Source organism: Labeo rohita, chromosome 1 (assembly GCF_022985175.1).
Source record: "Labeo rohita strain BAU-BD-2019 chromosome 1, IGBB_LRoh.1.0, whole genome shotgun sequence".
NCBI lineage: Eukaryota > Metazoa > Chordata > Actinopteri > Cypriniformes > Cyprinidae > Labeo > Labeo rohita.
The window spans coordinates 15405554-15427041 of record NC_066869.1 but is presented as its reverse complement, the minus strand read 5'-3'; the positions used below and the strand labels follow the sequence as shown (position 1 = coordinate 15427041).

The window sequence follows — 21488 nt, the reverse complement described above, 5'->3', positions numbered from 1 at the left end:
AGTGTGCGCTGCAGAGGCGCTAGTGAGTTAAGCATCATTGGAACACGGCAGAAATGTCAGGCATTGTTTATTTTGCGTGCTTCGGCAGCTCGTTTAAACGCTGAAAATATTCGTATCGTTCACTATTAACCACCGGAATACACTAGTTCTGCTTTTCACGGACTCGGTTAATCATCGTCAGGCGCTGAAGTCACTGTCATCCTTTAAGAAAGGTGTGATAACATGCTGTTATTTGTGTAGTGTGAGCCGTACGCGCGTCTCAAGGAGCTCCGGGAGGACTGTGCATATATTTAAATGAACGTGTTTTAATATTTATCCATCTGCTCGACACAGTAAGTGTTATATTGTGCTGGCAGCTTATCATTTTGCAATATATCTCCGTCGCATCTTCGAGGCGCGTCGCTTCCCTATTTCGGGAGTGAGCTTTGACGCTTGGATAAGCTTCAGGACGGCGACTCCATACTGGACCACGGATCTAAGATTTGTTTGATGTCCTCGTGAGGAAACCGAGCTGAAGATGTGGGTGAACCCTGAGGAGGTGTTGCTGGCCAGCGCGTTATGGATGACAGAGAGAGCGAATCCATATTTCATCCTGCAGAAGAGAAAGGGCCATGGAGACGGCGGAGGAGGACTCGCGGGTAAAGCATGATTACTCAATGAATCGCGTACACGGTCATGTTGTTTATGATGACCGCTTATGCACAGGTGTGTGTGTTCATTCATGCCTGTACTGTCAGGTGGACGCGTGATGATGTTGGTCACGGAGACGCACCTGTGCGCGCCACATACCTGTGCGTAAACATCACTGTAAAAAATATAGTCTAGGGTTTACTTTAAAACTATTTTCATTCAGAAATTGTTAGTAAATTTCAAATAATTACAAAGAAACGGCAAGGAACACCTTGATTTAAACACAGAAAGACTGAAGTAGTATTTTCTTGCTCTAATAATCGTTTTGTTTACAACTTCGAAATATCTTTTTTTTTCAGTTATGTGATTTGAACGTAGTGTATATATTTTCCAACATGTTTATTCACTATTTTTTATATATATTTAAAAAATATATATTAGTATATATTTTTTAATATTTTTATTTATTATTTTTTAGTATTTTCCCAACTTGAAATTTGAATATACTATCAATACATTTTAACATTTCATATTTATAATGTTTACTTTTGGCTGTAATGACATACAGGTTTGTGCAAAATTGCTGATTTATGTTATTCAGCATTGTATGACCATTTGAACAAACAAGTTATTGTTTTAAACCTTTAAAAATGTTTAAATTATATATTTTTTTAATTTTCAGTGATGTGATTTGAGTGTAGTATATATTTTCCCAAATTTTTATTTATTTTTTTAGTATTTTCCCCACTTTTAAAACATATTTTTAATTACTGAAATTTGAAAATATTACAATGCATTTTTATATTTCATATTTATAATGTCTACTTTTTTGTTGTAATGGCATGCAAGTTTGTGAAATTCATATTTCAAAACTTTTAAATGTTATTTAGATTTTTTTTTTTCAGTTATGTGATTTGAACGGAGTATATATATTTTCCAGTATAGTTATTTTTTTAGTATTTTCCCAAATTAATACATCTTTCTGGTTACCGATTATGTTTAAATTTTAAAAATTGGAAAAAAAAAAACATTTTAATATTTCGTATTTATAATGTCTACTTTTGGCTGTAATCACATGCAAGTTTGTGCAAACTTGCTGATTCATGTTATCCAGCATTATGTGACTATTTGTACAAAGAAGCTTATGTTTCAAAACTTTAAAAATACTTAAATTATATTTCAAATGGACATTGATTTTGATTTGATATTGATAGAAAGTAGAATACCATGACTGACCAATCAGAATTGAGCATTCTGTGTATATTTAATTATTTGTGCATAATATGGGCCTACATGGATTTATACAGCCTTATTATCATATTATTTCTATTACTACTGTGAATAGGCTATGCAGAGATGCATTCAAGCACCATAGACATGGCTCATTATTGTTTCTGTTGGATGGTTTTTATGTGACCGTGGTTGACCGATGGGGATTTTTCAGTGGCTGATACTGATATCTAGAGATCAGGTTGACTGGTGACTGGGAAAATTGATTAAATTATCATTCATTTTCATGTTGTTAGATTTGGTACTGTTACACAACCTAAATATTGCTTTGACAACATCAACATGGCCAAATGTGACCCTGGACCACAAAACCAGTCATAAGGGTCATTTTTTTTTTCATTGAGATTTATACTGAGATTTATATCAGAAACCTGAATAAATAAACTTTCCATTGAAGTATGGTTTGTTAGAATAGGATAATCGAGAATCTGAGGGTGCAAAAAATTCATAATATTGAGAAAATCGCCTTTAAAGTTGTCCAAATGAAGTTCTTAGCCATGCATATTATTAATCAAAAATTAAGTTTTGATATATTTACGCTAAGAAATTTACTCTTAGTATTAGAAATGTCTTCATGGAACATGATCTATACTTAATATCCTGATAATTTTTGGCATTAAACAAAGATCAATCATTTTGACCCATACAGTGTGTTTTTGGCTATTGCTACAAATATGCCCATGCTACTTATGACTGGTTTTGTGGTCTAGGTCATATATGTGCATCAAATAACCCAATATAAAAGTCCAAACAGGCTCAATAAGGTTCAGTTTATTCTCAGTGCATCAGGTTGGGAAGCTGAGCTGGTTTGGTGTGAAATTGTTTTATTGACCTCACCTGGTGGCTCGACCTGTATTTATATCTGGACAGGTGCTGCATGTGTGCCGTTCGCCTCTTTATCTCTGACTGACAGAAATCGTGCTGGAGCCTTGAAGGGAGTTCTTGAAAAATAATGTGTTTGCTGATATAACTCAGAATGAATAGCAGAGATCAACACTGTAAGAGCCGAAACGCTGCCGGTATTTGTGCATCCACCTCTTTGTGTCTGTCAGTGAGAAAAGACAGACACAAAGCGTACACTAGCGAGGGAAGATGATGTCATTGTTACATAAATGTGCGAGCTGTGTGCCAGTGAGAGTCGGTGAGCCTGGCACGGCCCAGCAGACTGACCCGCAGAGTCTTGGGTAGCCGGCGTTCGGCCAAAAGTATGAGAAAAAAAGCTAATGTATATGTTTGGTATGTTTACATACATCAAACCGACCGGTTTTTATTTAAACCTGAATTTTTAACAGCGCAAAAGTGGAATAGACAAAGACGATATAACTGCGCATGATAATTATATATATTTTTTAAACATTTTCTTTCTTTTTGCTGCATTTACTGCGTCCAATTTTTCCATTTAATTACCCATGAGAATGAAAAATCACAAATCTGACCCAGGACCACAAAACCAGTCATAAGGGTCTTTTTTCTTTTACATTTTTTAAAATTGGTTGACTGGTGACTGGGAAAATGTATGAAATTAACATTCATTTTCATGTTGTTAGATTTATTGCTTTAACAGCATTAAAAAATGGACAAATATTGGGCAATTCATTGGCCCAGATGATATTTGACCCTGGACCACAAAACCAGTCATAAGGGTCAATTCTTGAAATTAAATAATCTGAAATAAATAAGCTTTTTGATGTATGGTTTGTTAGGATAGGACAATATTTAGCAACTATTTGAAAATCTGAAATCTGAGGGTGCAATAAAATCTAAATATTGAGAAAATCACCTTTAAAGTTTTGATATTTACGGTAGGAAATTTACAAAACATCTTGATGTAACATGATCTTTACTTACTATCCTAATGATTTTAGGCATAAAACAAAAATATAATTTTGACCTATACAGTGTATAGCTGGCTATTGCTACAAATAAATTTAGTATTAATACTTGAATGTTACCAGAATATTCTCCCAGATAGGTAGTAGATAGGTACATTTATAAACCTCTGTAAACATACTTTATTCCAATTTGTTTTTTAAGACGTACAGAACAGTTGCAAGAGATTGACCAATAATCAGTTTTACTGATACTTTCCTCAATTTTTATGCATTTTACCATAATCGGATATCGGTTTTGTAATATCGGATCCACTCATGAATGGAGAATTGCATGCAAGACCATAAATACGAACCTGTTCACATGTATTGTAACTTGCTTTGCTTTAATTAACAAACTTCATTCCAGTTTGTTCATTAAGACATACAGAACAGTTGCCAGAGATTGACCGATAATCGGTTTAATCGATATTTTCCCCAATTTTTATGAATTTGACCATAATCGGATATCGGTTTTGTAATATCGTATCCACTGATGAATGGAGAATTGCGTGCAAGACCATAATTACGAACCTGTTCACATGTATTGTAACTTGCTTTCCTTTTCATTAATAAGCTTTATTCCAGTTTGTTCATTAAGACGTACAGAACAGTTGCAAGAGATTGACAGATATTTTCCCCAATATTTATGCTTTTTTCCATAATTGGATATCGATTTTGTAATATCAAATCCACCGACGAATAGGGAATTGCATGCAAAAAATATAAAAAATAAATAAATACAGGTTCTGCATATCGGTTATCAGGCACATGCAAATTATCGGTATCGGTCATAAAAAAGAACGAAAAATCAATACCAGTCAGTCTCTATTATCCATTATCCAGTGGCCCAGTGGTCTACATGCATCCAGACGGAGCCCAAATGTCTTTTCTGAGGCTAAATACAGATGAAGTCAACAGCTCCTTTTTGTTTTTAGGCCATTCAATACAGTTGTATCAGGTTGATGCTGTTCAGCAGAATATTGATTTAGTCCATGTGCTGGTAAGGCTGTTTCTGTCAGAGCGGAGATGAATTCAATTGAGAGCAGAGCGTTCTATATTTAGAATGAGAAAAGACAACAATGAAATGTTCCTCCCACAAACTCCTCATCCAAGCATCCTAACAAGACTCGCAAGAAGTGTTCCCAGGATTCACATATATGCCAACAGGGAAACAAAAAGGCTGTGTAGTGTACTACGCCCTACTACATTGGTCAAAATGTGCAATGTACAATAGAGCAAACTGTGTAGTGTTTCCCATAATGCACTGTGCTTAACTTGACTTTGTATGTGCAAATGGTTAAAATGCAATCATTAGGATATCAAGTAAAAATAATTTTGTAATATTTTTGTATATTTCCTAATGTAAATATATCAAAACTTAATTTTTGATTAGTAGTATGCATTGCTAAGAACTGCTTTTGTGGTCCAGGGTCACATTTAATTATTATAAAAAATAGTAGACAGTGAGCAGTGCAAACTGTGCAATTCACTAGTATTCAGTTTGACTGATATTTTGACCAAAAGAGGATCTAAACATCAGAATTTTGACTTTTGACTTAATACGAAGAGTACAAACATCCATAGTTAATTTAGTATTATTTATATACTGCTATAAGTGTTTTTTAAAATTTTAAATCAGCTTTTATTTAGTATGTTTTCCATTTTAATTTTATTTTTAGTAATTTTATGTGCTCTTGTCGTTTTTATCTTAAGTTTACGGTTTTCATTTAATATTTATAATTTATTTTATTTCAGCCTTATTTCAATTCAAATTTTTAGTGATGTATATGTGTGTATATTTATTTTATATATACATTTTTCTTAATTGTATGCATGCATTTGTGTGTGTGTGTATATATATATATATATATATATATATATATATATATATATATATATATATATAACAAAACTTTTATTTTGGATGCGATTAATCATTAATTAATTGTTTGACAGCGCAAATAAAAAAACAAAACAATTTGCTTTGCAGATGTTGCTGCTGTATGCTGTAGATGGTATATTTTAACATTTGGAATTCATTATTTCCTCTTTTATTTATTTATTTTTATTATTCATCATTTATTAAAAACAGCAACCCTCGAGTATGATCTCATATCCTGTTGCTCGTATTCATTATGGAGTGTGATATAAATTAGAAAGTGTTAACCGACTTTGCTACTGTGTAACAGTGTAAATTCGAGTCGTAGTGTGTGAATATTAATTCTGGCAGGCGTTGCTTGGAAACCTTTTGGGACTGTCCAGTCATGCAGCACAATTAATATTCACGAACCAAGAATAGAATATTCAATGCTTATTGCAAAAGGAATGCAATTAATATAGTTAAATGCCTTTGTAAAATACTTTCTATCAATAACATTAATATATATCAATAATAAAAAAATTCTGAAGTGCATCCATATAATATGAGGCTAAGTGAATGCTATGTTGTGAAATGTCAAGTATTTGACAGTAGAAGGCTGTCGTTTCATTTCAAAGAAACTCGAAATACTGGAACTGGAAAAGGTTTATTAAAGAATGAACTGAATGTTGTTGATGTGCACGTAGGCTCCTCAACACTGAATAGATCATGTGATCCTTACAGTATTCTCAAATCTCTGCTCTCTTGTTTCGCAACCAAGGAAACCATGGCTCATCCGAGCATATGAAAGCAGGAACGGAAAGTCATGTGTTCAGGAGGGGGGTGTTATTGCACATACAAGCTCCTGCAGAAACAGGAAGCCAGATTTGTTTGGACGATCCTAATTTGCACATTCAAGTTTGGCAACACTTGTGGTGTCAAAAATGACTATATATATTTTATTTTCCTAATGCACATTCCTGGTCTGATGAGCATGATTCATCTAGTTCTTGAATCCCATTTTTGCTTTTTTGAACTGGCAGAACCTGCCCGGTCCACACTGGATTGTGAAAACATGTTGTTGGTTTTGTGAGAAAGAGTGCTGGAGATGAAGAGCTCCTCCTCTGATCTGCAGGTTTTGCAGGTGTCTGATGCTCTAATAGCAGTGCCAGCACATTCTCGTTCTGCAGCAGTGCTAATGCTCCTCAGGTAGAGTCTTCAAAGCCGCTAACAGCGTTTGCAGACTCGCCCAGGGGGGTTTACGAGCAGCAGCCTTTGAGAACTGAGGCATTTTTGGTTCTTTGTTTGTTTGTTTTATTGCAGCTGGCCCAATCTACACCTAGTTAGAGCTAAACTATACATTTTGAAGCTGTATCTCGGTATGTTTGAGTCTTTTGAGCACACACTACCTTTAAAAAGCTTGGGGTCTGTAAGATTTTTTCTTATGGTTTTGAAAGAAACCGTATCTGCTCACTAAGGCGGCATTTATTTGATTAAAAATACAGAAAAAGTGTAAAATTGTTAAATATTATTATAGTTTTAAATAACTGTTTTCTATTTGAATATTTTTTAAAATGTAATTAATTTCTGTGATCAAAGCTGGATTTTCAGCATCATTACTCCAGTTTTCAGTGTCACATGATTCTTCAGAAATAGTTCTAATATGCTGATTTGCTGCTCAAGAAACATTTTATGATTATTATCAGTGTTGAAAACAATTGTGCTGATTCATATTTTTGTTTTTGGGGAAACTGAGATACATTTTTCTCAGGATTCTTTGATAAATAGGAAGTTAAAAAGAGCAGAATTTATTTATAGTAGAATCTTTTGTAACATAAATACCTTTACTGTCAGTTTTGATCAGTTTAGTGCATCCTTGATGAATAAAAATATTAATAAAAAAATTAATTTATTTTTTCATTTCTTTATTGCTTTTAACTCTACTTAACAAAAATAACTAGTTACAACAGCACTAACTTATAGTATAAATACTTATATAAATTCACGTGCAACAGTCAACAGGCAATAAATAAGTTATAATAAATTAATATAATTAAATAAATATAATATTAATATAAATATAAATTAGATTAATAAATATAAATAATTAAATAGATAAAAATAAAAAATAAATCCAATATATACATATACGCAAATACCCATATAGACACAAATACATTCATACACATAATTAAAAATAATCAAACAATAAAAAAAGAATAAATAAATAAATAAATAAAGGCCTCCTAGTACAAAATATTCCCAATGTTTTTTCCTTAACATGTCTTCTTTTATCTCATCAAATGTATCCATATTGTTTTCTTTTTCTAAATATTATATATATATTATTAAATATTAGTATTATATTACGTTTCTTAAAAATATTTATTAGTTTAAATAATACATTATTTTAATAGTTAAAATCTGAAATAATTTTAATATATTTAAACTTGTATAATTATAAAGTTAAATTATAAATTATTTGCATGGCATCAAATAAACAAACAAACAAAAAAACAAATAAATAAATATTTGTTTTCTCTGAATGGGCCTAAAAGTTTGATGATTATGCGGATTAATTATTATTAATCGGTCAGAGGAACCATCATTTTGACCAAACAATCAAAGATTACGATAAAAGACTGAAATTTTAATGCAAAAACTACAGTTTGAAATAGACAGTTTGAACTTATTTATGGAAATGCCATTTTTGCTGCTAAGGGTTTATTAAGGGACAATATTAAGTCATCTCTTTCTTAATGCTCTCGAGTCCCAAGACAAGGATCACAAGATCACAACGCAAGTCTAATGATGTGGTCATTAGGAAATTTTGCATAACTCTGGAAATGTTCCCAAATATTAAATTGCTTTTCTTTATACTGATACTAAAATGAAAAATTAGAACTTTTTTTAAAACAAATATCTCTTGAAATTTTGAATACAGTATTTAAAATGTATTTGAAAAATATAGATATCTTTGTTTATGTGAACTTATTTTTTAAGTGCTGTCCGATATAGTCTTTTTTAAGCTACTGCTATCCAGTCGTCATTCTGATTATGCGTCGTCTGTTTTCTCGCAGGTCTGCTGGTTGGTACCCTTGACGTCGTGCTGGACTCGAGCGCCCGCGTGGCCCCGTACAGGATCCTCTACCAGACCCCCGATTCCCTGGTTTACTGGACCATCGCCCACGGTAACATACTGCCTCCGAACCCCCGCCGCCTCCCGTTCTGCAATATTCCCTCTCATCCCACCCGCTCCCTGATGGCCGCTCGCTGCCGGAGCATTACCTCATGCCCCACTGCCTCTAAAGTGCAATCTGAAGTCAGAAATCAATGTCCACTTGTTTTGCAAACGCTGCCCGGCTGAAGATGATGTTCACTCTCTGTCTTCGCTTTTAAAGGACAGTTTAGACAGTTCAAAACTTGAAGACAAGAATCAATGTTTTAGCAAAGCTGATGTTTATTAGGAATCGGTATTCGTGCCGGACTACAAAGAGTCTGTGGTTGATGTGTAGTTAAGTGCACTTATGTTGCTCTGCTTAGAGTAGTGAAACTGAAACACAGTGAAACTGAAATGGTTTCTGCTATAGCATTTTTACTATGGAAGATACATTTTGCACAGGTCCACTTTACTCTAACTGCACAAATATGAAGAAATATAGAATTAGTTGTCACAATACCAAAATTTTATTTTATTTTATTTTATTTTTACTTTATATTATTTTGTTATTTTATTTTATTATGTTATGTTATTTTATTTTATTTTACTTTATTGTTATTTTATTTTATATTATTTTATTTCATTTTATTATCTTATTTTATTATTTTATTTTATTTTATATTATTTTATTTTATTATCTTATTTTATTTTATTATCTTATTTTATTTTATATCATTTTACATTTTAGCTTATCTAAAAAGACATTTATTTAAATATTACTGCAAATTAATCATTCTAAATTAGATAAATAATTTCAAATAAACATTGCTTTAAAAAGACAAATGCATATTCAGTAATAAACTGAAAAACAAAGAAACCTATCGTCCATCCCCAGCCTAGAAAATTATGTGTGTAGCCAAAAGAGAGCGTCGGCTTCCCAGAGGAGCGGAGAGTGCTCTGTTTCTAAGCTAATCTGGTTTACAGGCAACTGCGAATGCTGGTTCATATTACACAAGCTGTTACTTTGCTAGCTGCAAGCCATTTGGTAAATCTCTTTATTTAAGGCGAGAGACCCGGCTCTGGGATGCGCATATGTTCTGTGAAAAGGCATTACTTTTTTTATTTTAAACTTATTTTCTAGAAATAATCCTAGGCTGCATTTACAGTACATCAGTATTTTCAGACTGATGGTAAAATAAATATAAATAAATATATAATAAATTTATAAATATATAAATAATGTGAGAAATGTTTAGTATATAATTTGGATTAATTTAAATTTAATATTAATAATATTACTGTTTTTATTTATCATTTAAATATATTGTTGTTGTCATTATAAACAACATTATATAAAAAAGTATTAATGATGTTAATAATGTATAAAATGTGTAGTGTTAAATTTATATGTAGAAATACAAAAATATCATTTTAATACAAATATATAATTATAATACTAATATTAAATGTACTATTTAATATTAATATTACAAATTTTATTTATTATTTAAATATTTTTTTGGATGTCATTATTAACAACATTATATACATTATAAACAACTAAATAATGTATTAATATGTGTCATGTATAAATAATTATTAAATGTTTAGTGAAATGTTTTATTTATATATAGAAATATAAAAATATGAATATAATATTAACATATATTAATATATTTAAAAATAAATATAAATATATCATGAGTATAAAACAACAATATTAATATTAAATGTACTATTTATATTAATATTACTATTTTTATTTATTATTTAAATATATTGTTGGTTGTAAGACAAACATATACAACATTATAAACAATTTTAAAAAATGTACAAAATGTTTAGTATTAAATGCATATGTAGAAATATAAAAATATTAATTTAAAATAAATAAAAAATGTATTATACATATACAATTAAAATATATTAATATAAAGTTACTATGTAATATTAATACAACTATTTGTATTATTTAAATATATACTTGGTTTTCATTATAAACAACATTATATACAACATTATAAACTGCTAAATAAATGTAAACAATAATGTACTAATGTTTAGTATTAAATATAATTTAGTATAAATTTAGTATAGAAATATAAAAATATGAATGTAAAATAAATATAAATATATTATAAATATAAAATTATAATATATTAATATAAAGTTACTAATTAATAATAATATTACTATTTTTATTATTTAAATATATTGTTGGTTGTCAGACAAACAACTAAATTAATACAATTTACTAATATTTAATATGTAATTTACATCTAAATAAATATAAAATAATATTAGGATTAAATTTAACATTAAATATAAATTGTCAGTTGTCAAATATTATAAACAACTAAATAAATGTAGTATTATATATTTAATGTTATATGTTATAAATATAAAATTATTACTTTAGATTAGAAACAACTAGAAAAATGTAGTATTAAGCGCATATATATATATATATATATATATATATATATATATATATATATATATTAGTATTAACAAAAATTGTTAAAATAATATATTAATATGAATTTTAACATTTAATATTAATGTTAGTTAACAGACACTGTATTTGTTGAAACTATTTGTTTTGTGAGTCATGGTTAAACAGCAAATATAGCATGGCTAGTTAGTAGTTTTTAAAGTAATTGTGTATTTCTGTCTTTACCTAATTGCGGGGCTCTTGTCACAGAACGCTCTTAATGAATCATTTGGCTTGCCAGTAATGTGTTTGATTTATTGCCTGAGGAGAGCTGTGCTAATACAGAGCTAATTAAATGATGAACCCGGACCCATCTGCTATTCAGTTCTGAGCAAATGAATCCACGGCGCATAAAGACTTCAGATGAAATTCATTACCCTAAATGTGCGGATTAGTATTATTTGACGACGCAGCGGCTTTTGTTTCTCGCAGGGAGCTCTCGTAAGGAGATCACGGAGAACTGGGAATGGCTGGAGCAGAATCTGCTGCAGACGCTCTCCATCTTCGAGAATGAGAATGACATCACCACCTTCGTCAAGGGCAAAATACAGGTTACACATTAGCATAAAACACGCTGTTCATTTAATTGGTGCTTTATTAATAAGCCTTAGTGCTTAAATGTGTGTGCCTGTGTGTTTAGGGTATTATAGCCGAATACAACAAAAGCCATGATATCAGAGAGGATGACGACACGGATAAGTTTAAGGAGGCCATCGCTAAGTTCCGCAAACTCTTCGTCATGCCGGAGGAGGAGAAGCTGGTGAACTACTACTCCTGCAGCTACTGGAAGGGGAAGGTGCCACGGCAGGGCTGGCTGTACCTCAGCATCAACCACCTCTGCTTTTACTCATACCTGCTCGGGAAAGAGGGTGAGATTTTATAGATTGCAGTGTAATGTTTTGTTTACAGGGATAGTTCACCCGAAGGTGAAAGTTCTGTCATTAATTACTCACCCTCATGTCGTTCCAAACCTGTAAGACCTTCGTTCATCTTCGAAACACAAATTAAGATATTTTTGATGAAATCTGAGAGCTTTCTGACCCTGCATAGACGGCACAGAAAGGTAGTAAGGACATCGTTTGGGGGTGAGGGTGAACAATTAATGACAGAATTTTCATTTTTGGGTGAACTGTCCCTTTAAAATAGTGCAAATGTAAGAATTAGACAATTCCACAATACCCCATTGAAAACAATTAAGAGGAAGGTTTGCAGTGTAAAAACAAACTGGCTTTGTGTTTTTGCTTTAAGGTAGGCAGTCGAATGAGGAAAAAACATTTTTATTAGTCAATTAGTCACCAGTTAATGTTTGACAGTATTCCTTAATATGAGTAGCGGGGTTCGTATTGTTTAGTGAAAATCGTTGTTTCGATAACCGCCTCGTTGTTTCAACGTTGGAACGCGACTGAAGTACAAAGCCTATAATTTACATAATAAATAATAGTTTAGCATTTGGGTACCTCGGAAATATTATAGAATACTTGGATTTGTGCCGAATGAGAGAGTTAGGATACACGAGCACAAAGCTCCATTTTACAAACAGTTGAATACACAAGCCTTTAAAGTAACGTTATACTCCTTTCTCAGTTAGAGACGCGTTCAGAATCAGCTAGGGCTGGGAATCGATTCCAAAAAGAATCGATTCCTCGATTCCGAGGCGTTGGGAATCGAGAGTCGATTCCAAAGGTTGGATCCCATCAAGGGGAATCGACTCCCCATTCAGAGCCGTTTTCAGTTCAGCAAAGCTAATCTATGGGCGCCCCTCAAACGAAAGGCTGCATATCTTGGCTGCTGTCGTTTCACGAAAATGAACTTAATGAAAAGAGTCATACTAAGCTCGTCTGAGTTTGAGGATGCACCCTTCCGTTGAGCATCCAATAATTTGCCTCTTGCTCGCTAATAGTGATTAGAAGTCTGATTCGTTTCCACAAAATGGTTCTTTCGGATAGATCGTTTTAATGAACCAGTTCAAAAACGATTCGGACGTTATTTTACGGTAAAACTGGCTTATATTGTTCCCAAAATTTTCGAAAACGTTACCCTAGAATCAACACATGAGTGGTCTTTGTTTTCAAGTGCGCAACCCCTGTCATTCGGCGTTCTTTTGCTGGCGGTTATAAAAACAGCGTTGCATTACTGCGGGCGCCCCCTTCTGGATTGATGGTGAATTGCCTGTATTCGTTGTAAGGCCTCATGCATTGAACCGAGATGTCCGTACCGAGACGTTTCGGTACGAATCAATGTATCGTTACACCCCTAGTATACACACAAAACTGTATTTAGGGGATTCACTCCTGTATTTAAATGCGGTTGTCATTCCTGACTTCGTGAAACGTTTTGTTTCAGCTAAACTGGTGATCCGCTGGGCCGACATCACTCAGCTGGAGAAGAACGCCACGCTGCTGTTGCCGGACATGGTGCGCGTCAGCACACGCTGCAGCGAGCACGTCTTCTCCGTCTTCCTCAACATCAACGAGACCTTCAAACTCATGGAGCAGCTCGCCAACATAGCCATGAGACAGCTGCTGGACAACAAGGGCTTCGAGCAGGACCGCTCTCTGCCCAAACTCAAAAAGAAGTCGCCCAAGAAAGTGTCGGCCCTCAAAAGGTGTGTGAAAGCAGCACTCATGAAGATATATTAATAATATATTAATAAATAACTTTATTAATAAAGTAGATCAATAAAGATGAAGTGATGCTAGAGTGTTAGGAGGTGAATTAAATGATGTGTTGCATTTAAATATTTACATTTATTTAACTTATTTACTGATTTATTTAACTTATGTTGTTAAATGAGTACCTAGTGAAGTACTTTTAGTTTGTGTAGAGGTTATTTTTACTAGATTATCCAAAAAAACATAAAAAAACATTACTATTTTATTAAGTAATAGTAAAAGCTGGTATTGTTTTTCTTGCAAAAAAAATAATTGTAATTATTATAATTATAATGATATATAGTTACTTTGAAATAAAGGGGAAAAAAATCAAAATAAATGTAAATTAATTAATAAATAAAAAAATAAATAAAATTCATATTGTGATATTGTGAAAAATCTTTTTTTAGATTTTTATTTAATATATTAAAATATTCTTAAGTTAAGAATTATCAAAATTACCTAAAATATGATGTATATACTAAAAAACAACACAGCTATCTAAATCTATATAAAAAATATAATAAATATAAAAATAAACAAATATCTAAATATATAATACAAATAAATATTTTCCAATGACATAGGACAAATAAAACATGTTAATAAAGCATAAGACAAATAAAACATAAAACATTTTTCTTACCCCATTTGCAGATTGTTTTTCTTGGTTTAAGAATAAACTCACTTAATTTAGCTAATTTATTTCATTAAAAAGACTTTATGCCTTTAAGTAATTTTGCTTCTCAAGTAAATGTATCTTGATTTAAGAAAATGTAGATAATTGTACTCTAAAACAAGTAAAAAAAGATCAGTGAGATCAGTCACAGAACTGCTGCTTATTTATCAGGTAATATCAGAAACATAAGTGAGATTCCTACAATAATTGTCTTAAAAATGACAGCTGAAGTACAAAACAGTGAAGGATTATATTTTGGAGTGAACGGGCATCTGAAAGCTGTGTGAAATTGAAAGTAGAAAATCTGGTTCTCCTTCAGAGCGCTTTCAACGCCGTCTGTGCAAACTAAGAGGATTATGTGAAAACGCTTTGACGTGCAGAACAGCTCCACCAATTTTACAGCAAAGTGACAAAGCGACTTTTAGTTTGCTGTGTGCATTTAGAAAATATATAGCAGCACTTTTCAGTATTACATTTGTTTTTGTGACTTCAGGGACTTGGACGCCAGAGCTAAAAGCGAACGATACCGGGCACTTTTCCGCCTGCCGAAAGATGAGAAATTAGACGGCCACACGGACTGCACACTATGGACACCTTTCAACAAGATGCACATCCTCGGACAGATGTTCGTCTCCACTAATTACATCTGCTTCACCAGTAAAGAAGAGACCATCTGCAGCCTGATCATCCCACTCAGAGAGGTGCGTCACACCAGCCACTGCATGCTAAATCTAATGACATGATACTCTAATAAGCAATAAAAATACACTGCATGCTCACATAAAACAGTTTTAATTAGATTTTTTAATCAAAGCTTGAATATGCATAAGCATTTACCCTGCATTCTCCACCATCTTTCACAATCCAGTTCCTGCAATATGAAGATTTTAATATTGGTTATTACTCATTGTGCAAATAAAATGGATCAACTTCCTCTCTTCACTAGGTGACCATAGTTGAGAAAGCCGACAGCTGTAACGTCCTTCCCAGCCCCTTGTCAATCAGCACCAAAAACAAAATGACCTTCCTCTTTGCCAACCTCAAAGACCGCGACTTCCTGGTGCAAAGGATCTCAGACTTCCTGCAGCAGACCACCTCCAAAATCTACTTTGAGCGGGAAATCACAGGAAGCCTCAGCAGCTCAGACGACGAGGTGGGAATGATGCTGTTTATCTATTTGTATTTTTTGAATAGAAATTAATGCTTTTATTCAGCGAGGATGCATTAAATTGATCAAAAGTAACAGTAAAGACATTTATAATATCTCTAAGATGTATATTTTAAATAACTTCTGTTGTACTTTACTTTCTAGCATCAAAGAATCCTGAAAAAAATTTAAAGATTTTTAAATATTTTTAAAAGAAGTCTCTTTGGCTCACCAAGGCTGTATTTATTTGATCAAAAATACAGTAAAATCTGTAAAATCATGAAATATTATTACAATTTAAAATAGCCATATACTATTGTAATATATTGTAAAATATAATTTATTCCTGTGATGCAAAGCTGATTTTTCAACGCAGTCTTCAGTGTCACATGGTCATTCAGAAATCGTTCTGATTTGCTGCTCAGGAAACATTTCTTATTATCATCGATGTCAAAAACGGTTGTGCTGCTTTACATTTTTTTATATATTTGTGTGCAGGTGTACTCTCAGCAGGGCAGTGTCTTGTCCTGTAGTCCTCAGCGCAGTGCTTTGAGCTCTGAGGGAGAGAGCGACAGGCAGTTCAATCTCAATGATAACAGGGTTCCCACCGCAACACAGGCCCTGATGACCATGTACCGCAGGCGGTCGCCGGAGGAGTTCAACCCCAAACTGGTACAGCACCCTCATGCCTGATCACAAACACCACAGTGTTTTGTTTTTATCACTGTATACCGAGAGAACTGATGGAGAAGATCAGGAACTGAAGTAAGTTCAGTTCCTTAAAAGACCAGATACTGTGCATTTGGGGACTTTGCATTATAGTGATTTTAACTATCTTTAAAGGGATAGTTCGCCCAAAAATAAAAATTGTGTCATTAATTACTCACCCTTATGTTGTTCCAAACCCGTAAGACCTTCGTTCATCTTCGGGACATAAATTAAGATATTTTTGATGAAATCCGAGAGCTTTCTGACCCTCCATAGACAGCAACACAACTACCACATTCAAGGCCCAGAAGGGTAATAAGGACGTTGATAAAATAGTCAATGAAACATCAGTTGCTCTTCAGTTGAATACTTTTTGTGTGCAAAGAAAACAACAATTTCTTCTCTTCTGATGTCACATGGACTATTTTAACGATGCCCTTACTACCTTTCTGGGTCTTGAATGTTAAAGGTGAGTAATTGATGACAGAATTTTCATCTTTGGGTGAACTATCCCTTTAAGAGCTGCCTTTCCCTTTAAAAAAAACTCTTAAACGCAGTTAAATCTCTGTTGGACGTAACTTTATGTGGTTCTTGCTTTTATAAAACAACAGGAAGAAATCAGTGTTTAGTCAATAGTTATATTTGTGCTTATTAATTAATATTAATTGTCAGAGTAAACAAATCTTATGTGAAGTTATGTAGCTCTTGACCTTAATTATTGCCTGTTTGCAAAACAACACAGCAATCAAAATCTGAAGCAGTCTAGTGTAAAGCTTTTATATACAATAATGCACCACATTTTAAATATTTTCATTTTAATTTGAGTAATTTTTAGTCATTGAGTATTTTTGTAATATTATGTATATATTTATGTATATAATATGTATATTTTTTATAATATTTTAAATGTTTGTATAATTTGTGTTCATTTTCATTTTTATTCATTAGTTGTAGATGTAAATAATTAAATATTAAATTAATGTGTTTATATATATATATATGTATATGCTAATATGAATTAAACATTAATTAATAAAATATGTCATTTTTATTATAAACTATTAGTTGTAGTTTATTTAGTTTTAGTTATTTTATTACTTTAGTTGAACTAAATAAAAACAGTTGTATATATATTTATATATTATATTTTATATAATTTAAATATATATATATATATATATATATATATGTGTGTGTGTGTGTGTGTATATATATATATATATATATATATATATATATATGTATGTATGTATATATATATAATATATGTGTGCTAATATGAATTAAATATTAATTAATAAAATATTTATTTTTTTTATCAATTTTATTTTTTATTAGTTTATTTAGTTTTAGTTTTAGTTTTTTTATATGTATTATATTTTATATATTTTAAATAAATATAAATTATTTAAATAAATATATATATATATATAATATACATTTTATTATTGTTTTCATATTTACTTTAATTTCAGTTAACATTTATTTAGTTTGAAAAACCAAAAAATATATATGGTTTTAGTTTTAGATTTAGTTAATGATAATAGTCCTTGTGTGGTTGCAGGTGTTTGTTTATCTGCTCATCCAGTCAGAGATCACAGCCTGAAGTTAGATTCAGGTTATTGTGTTATTGATGTGGTTAAAGCCGATACTTTAGTAGGACACACACAGGAAGTGTAACTCATGAGAAGACCGTGTACAGTTCACTCTGTTTGCTGACCCTGCAACAAATGACCTAAAAACCTGCTTATCCAAGTCTTTCGCTTTAAAACTCTTGTTAATTTAGTCACACAGTGTCACAAAATGCATGTAAATCTCACAAAGACGTATATGTTTTGCATACAGAAGAGTATTTTAGGCGGATTTTGTTTGTAAGATTGTCTAATCTAAAGCTTTTTTTATACATTAAAAGCACCACATTTTACATTTCAGAATAGAGAGTTAATGAAGTTCACGGTTCACTGGCTTCGCTTCTGTGCCAGCACTCATTTTCCAAGTCAAAGTCTCTTACATCAGCACTTCTGAAGTTGAAGTCGGGACAGCAGTGATGAGACGCTCTCTTTATGCTCATTGGTTTTCAGGCGAAAGAGTTTCTGAAGGAGCAGGCGTGGAAGAATCACTTTACTGAATACGGCCAGGGAGTGTGTATGTACCGCACGGAGAAAACCAAAGACCTGGTGCTGCAGGGCATTCCAGAGAACATGAGAGGAGAGCTCTGGCTCCTGTTTTCTGGTGAGTCACGCATCCCACATCTGGGTCACTGACAGCAGGGAGAACAAGAAGACTGGATTCAAGCAATAATTAACTCACCAGATAACCGAGGGAAGTTAGGACAGGAGAATAATTAGTCTTATCAACTTCCGTCTGCTCACATCTTGTGTTGATATTACACAGTCTGGTCAATCAGTTTCTACAGATTTATGTCATTTGGTTGAAGTTAGTCAGATTAGATAGATGCCCACATGGACAAGTTGTTCTGACGAGAAAAAATGTACATAAAATATGATCCAGACTACATTAAATATGGTTTGCATGCAGCACGATTTTATGCAGCCAGTTATTGTCAAAAAAAAAAATTATTATTATATATATGTATATATATAGAATTTTTTTTAAAAAAAAAACAATAATACATTTTAATTTAGATTTTAAGAACATTATTTTAGCCAAAGAAAATATGACCCAAACTACATTAAATATAATTTTCGTGGAACATAAAGTGTTTTTTGCACCCAATTATTGTCCAAATAAATTAAATAATAATAATAATAATAATAATAAAAAATTTGGAATTTTTTTAAATACTGAAAAACAATAACAACTTTTAAGTTTGATTTTAAGAACCTTATTTTAGCAAAAATATACAAAGTAAAAGAAATATCATTTGTGTGGAACGTGATGTGTTTTATGAAGCAAATAATTGTCCAATTAGAAATAATAAATAAAAATGTAAGTATTTTTTGTTGGTAAAAATAATTGTTTAAATTTTTTAATTTATATATAAATATAAATAAAACAATAATGCATTTTAGGTTTAATTTTAAGAACATTATTTTAGGAAGAATAGGCAAAGTAAAAAAAAAAAAAAAACAGACTACATTAAATATGATTTTCACAGAGCATGATATGCTTTGTGCAGTCAATTATTATCTAATTAAATAAAAAGAAAAGAATAATAATAGGAAGTAGAAAATGTGCTAGTGTATATATGTATATATATAATATTAAAAATATATATATGTATATTTAATAAAAAAAAATAATAATATATTTCAGGTTTGATTTTATAAACATATTTCATTTATTTTATGCAAGAAACAATAATCAGCACTTAATGTCTCGTATAAAATCTGGATCAATAAATAAAAATAAATAGATATTTGTATTCAGGAACAAAACCCTGGACATATTTTAAGGTGTTTAGTCTCTTTCACATGTGCACGCACCTGTTTTGTTGTGTGGTTGTTTTGTGGTTCAGTGCACATACCTGTTTGTCTACTACAGCACTGCTTCCTGTTTATTAGATATGAGCACATTATTCTGAAGAGCCACACATGCACACTTGACAGCGTTACAGGCCGGTGCACAAACTGAAACACATGACTGCACAAGCACACTTCTGTTGCAGTAAACAAGTAGCTGACTTGTGTTCCTTCACAGTTTTCTGCATTAGCAATGAAAAACACAACGATATGATGCAATCACACAACTGAAGTTACTTTGAAACTTGCCAAGTTACAGCTCAACAAATGTAAAAACTATATAATATTTAAAATGTTAAAATATATAATTGATATTTTAAAAAATATATTATTAAATATATTAAATGTAAAAATGTGCAAAATAAAAGAAATTGTCACCCAGATGACATTAAATATAATTTGCATGGACCATGATTTGTTTTATTTGCATTTATGTCTTTTATGAAGCCAATTTTTTTGTCCAATTTCTTTTTTTTTTTAGAAAAATATAAATGTATTATTATACATTTTTAAATAAATATTACTTACAAAAATATTAAATAAATGTATTAGATGTATTTTATTAAAAAAGATTAGAAAAAATAGATTAGATAGATAGTAAAGTAGTTTTAAAGCTTAAATCTTAAATGTTTTGAAGGAAATACAGTCTGTCTAACATACTAACATGTTGCTAGCATGTTTCTAGCATGATTAGCATGTTACTAGCATGTTTCTAGTATGATTAACATGTTACTAGCATGTTTCTAGTATGATTAACATGTTTATAGCATGATTAACATGTTTCTGGCATGATTAACAAGTTACTAGTATTTTACTAGCATGTCTTTAGCATGATTAGAAAGTAAGTAGCATGTTGCTAACATGATTAGCATATTGCTAGCATGTTTCTAGCATGATTAGCAAGTTATTAGCATGTTTTTAGTATGATCAGCAAGTTACTAGCATGTTTCTAGCATGGTTGGCAAGTTACTAGCAGGTTAGTAGCATGAATAGCAAGTTGCTAACATGATGTTAGCATGATTAGCATGTTCCTAGCATGATTAGCAAGTTACTAGCATGTTTCTAACATGTTTAACATGTTGCTAGCATGTTTTTAACATAATTAACATATTGCTAGCATGTTTCTAGCATGTTTAGCAAGTTACTAGTATGTTGCTAGCATGTTTTTAGCATGATTAGCATTTGTTGTTAACGTGTTTTAACATGATTGGCATATTGTTAGCATGTTTCTAGCATGTTTAGCAAGTTACTAGTATGTTGCTAGCATGTTTCTAGCATGATTAGCATTTGTTGTTAACGTGTTTTATCATGATTAGCATATTGTTAGCATGTTTCTAGCATGTTTAGCAAGTTATTAGCATTATTAGCAAGTTGCTAACATGTTGTTAGCATGGTTAGCATGTTATTAGCATTATTAGCAAGTTACTAACATGTTGCTAGCATGTTTCTAACGTTTAACATGTTGCTAGCATGTTTTTAACATGATTAGCATATTGCTAACATGTTTCTAGCATGATT

The 21488-nt window shown here is 31.6% G+C and overlaps 1 protein-coding gene across 2 annotated transcripts in view; it reads left to right on the top strand.

Moving 5' to 3' along the window:
• tbc1d9 (TBC1 domain family, member 9 (with GRAM domain)) overlaps positions 1-21488 on the top strand; it is a 32851-nt gene continuing 11363 nt past the window's right edge. The window contains exons 1-9 of one of the 2 annotated variants that reach the window (XM_051108666.1): positions 1-638; positions 8730-8840; positions 11736-11854; positions 11944-12172; positions 13647-13908; positions 15127-15334; positions 15580-15786; positions 16279-16452; positions 18570-18720. In XM_051108666.1, coding sequence (XP_050964623.1) covers positions 518-638; positions 8730-8840; positions 11736-11854; positions 11944-12172; positions 13647-13908; positions 15127-15334; positions 15580-15786; positions 16279-16452; positions 18570-18720 — 1582 coding nt within the window. In that variant the 5' untranslated portion in view covers positions 1-517. The remainder of the gene's footprint in view (positions 639-8729; positions 8841-11735; positions 11855-11943; positions 12173-13646; positions 13909-15126; positions 15335-15579; positions 15787-16278; positions 16453-18569; positions 18721-21488) is intronic. The other variant, XM_051108673.1, reaches the window with a different exon arrangement.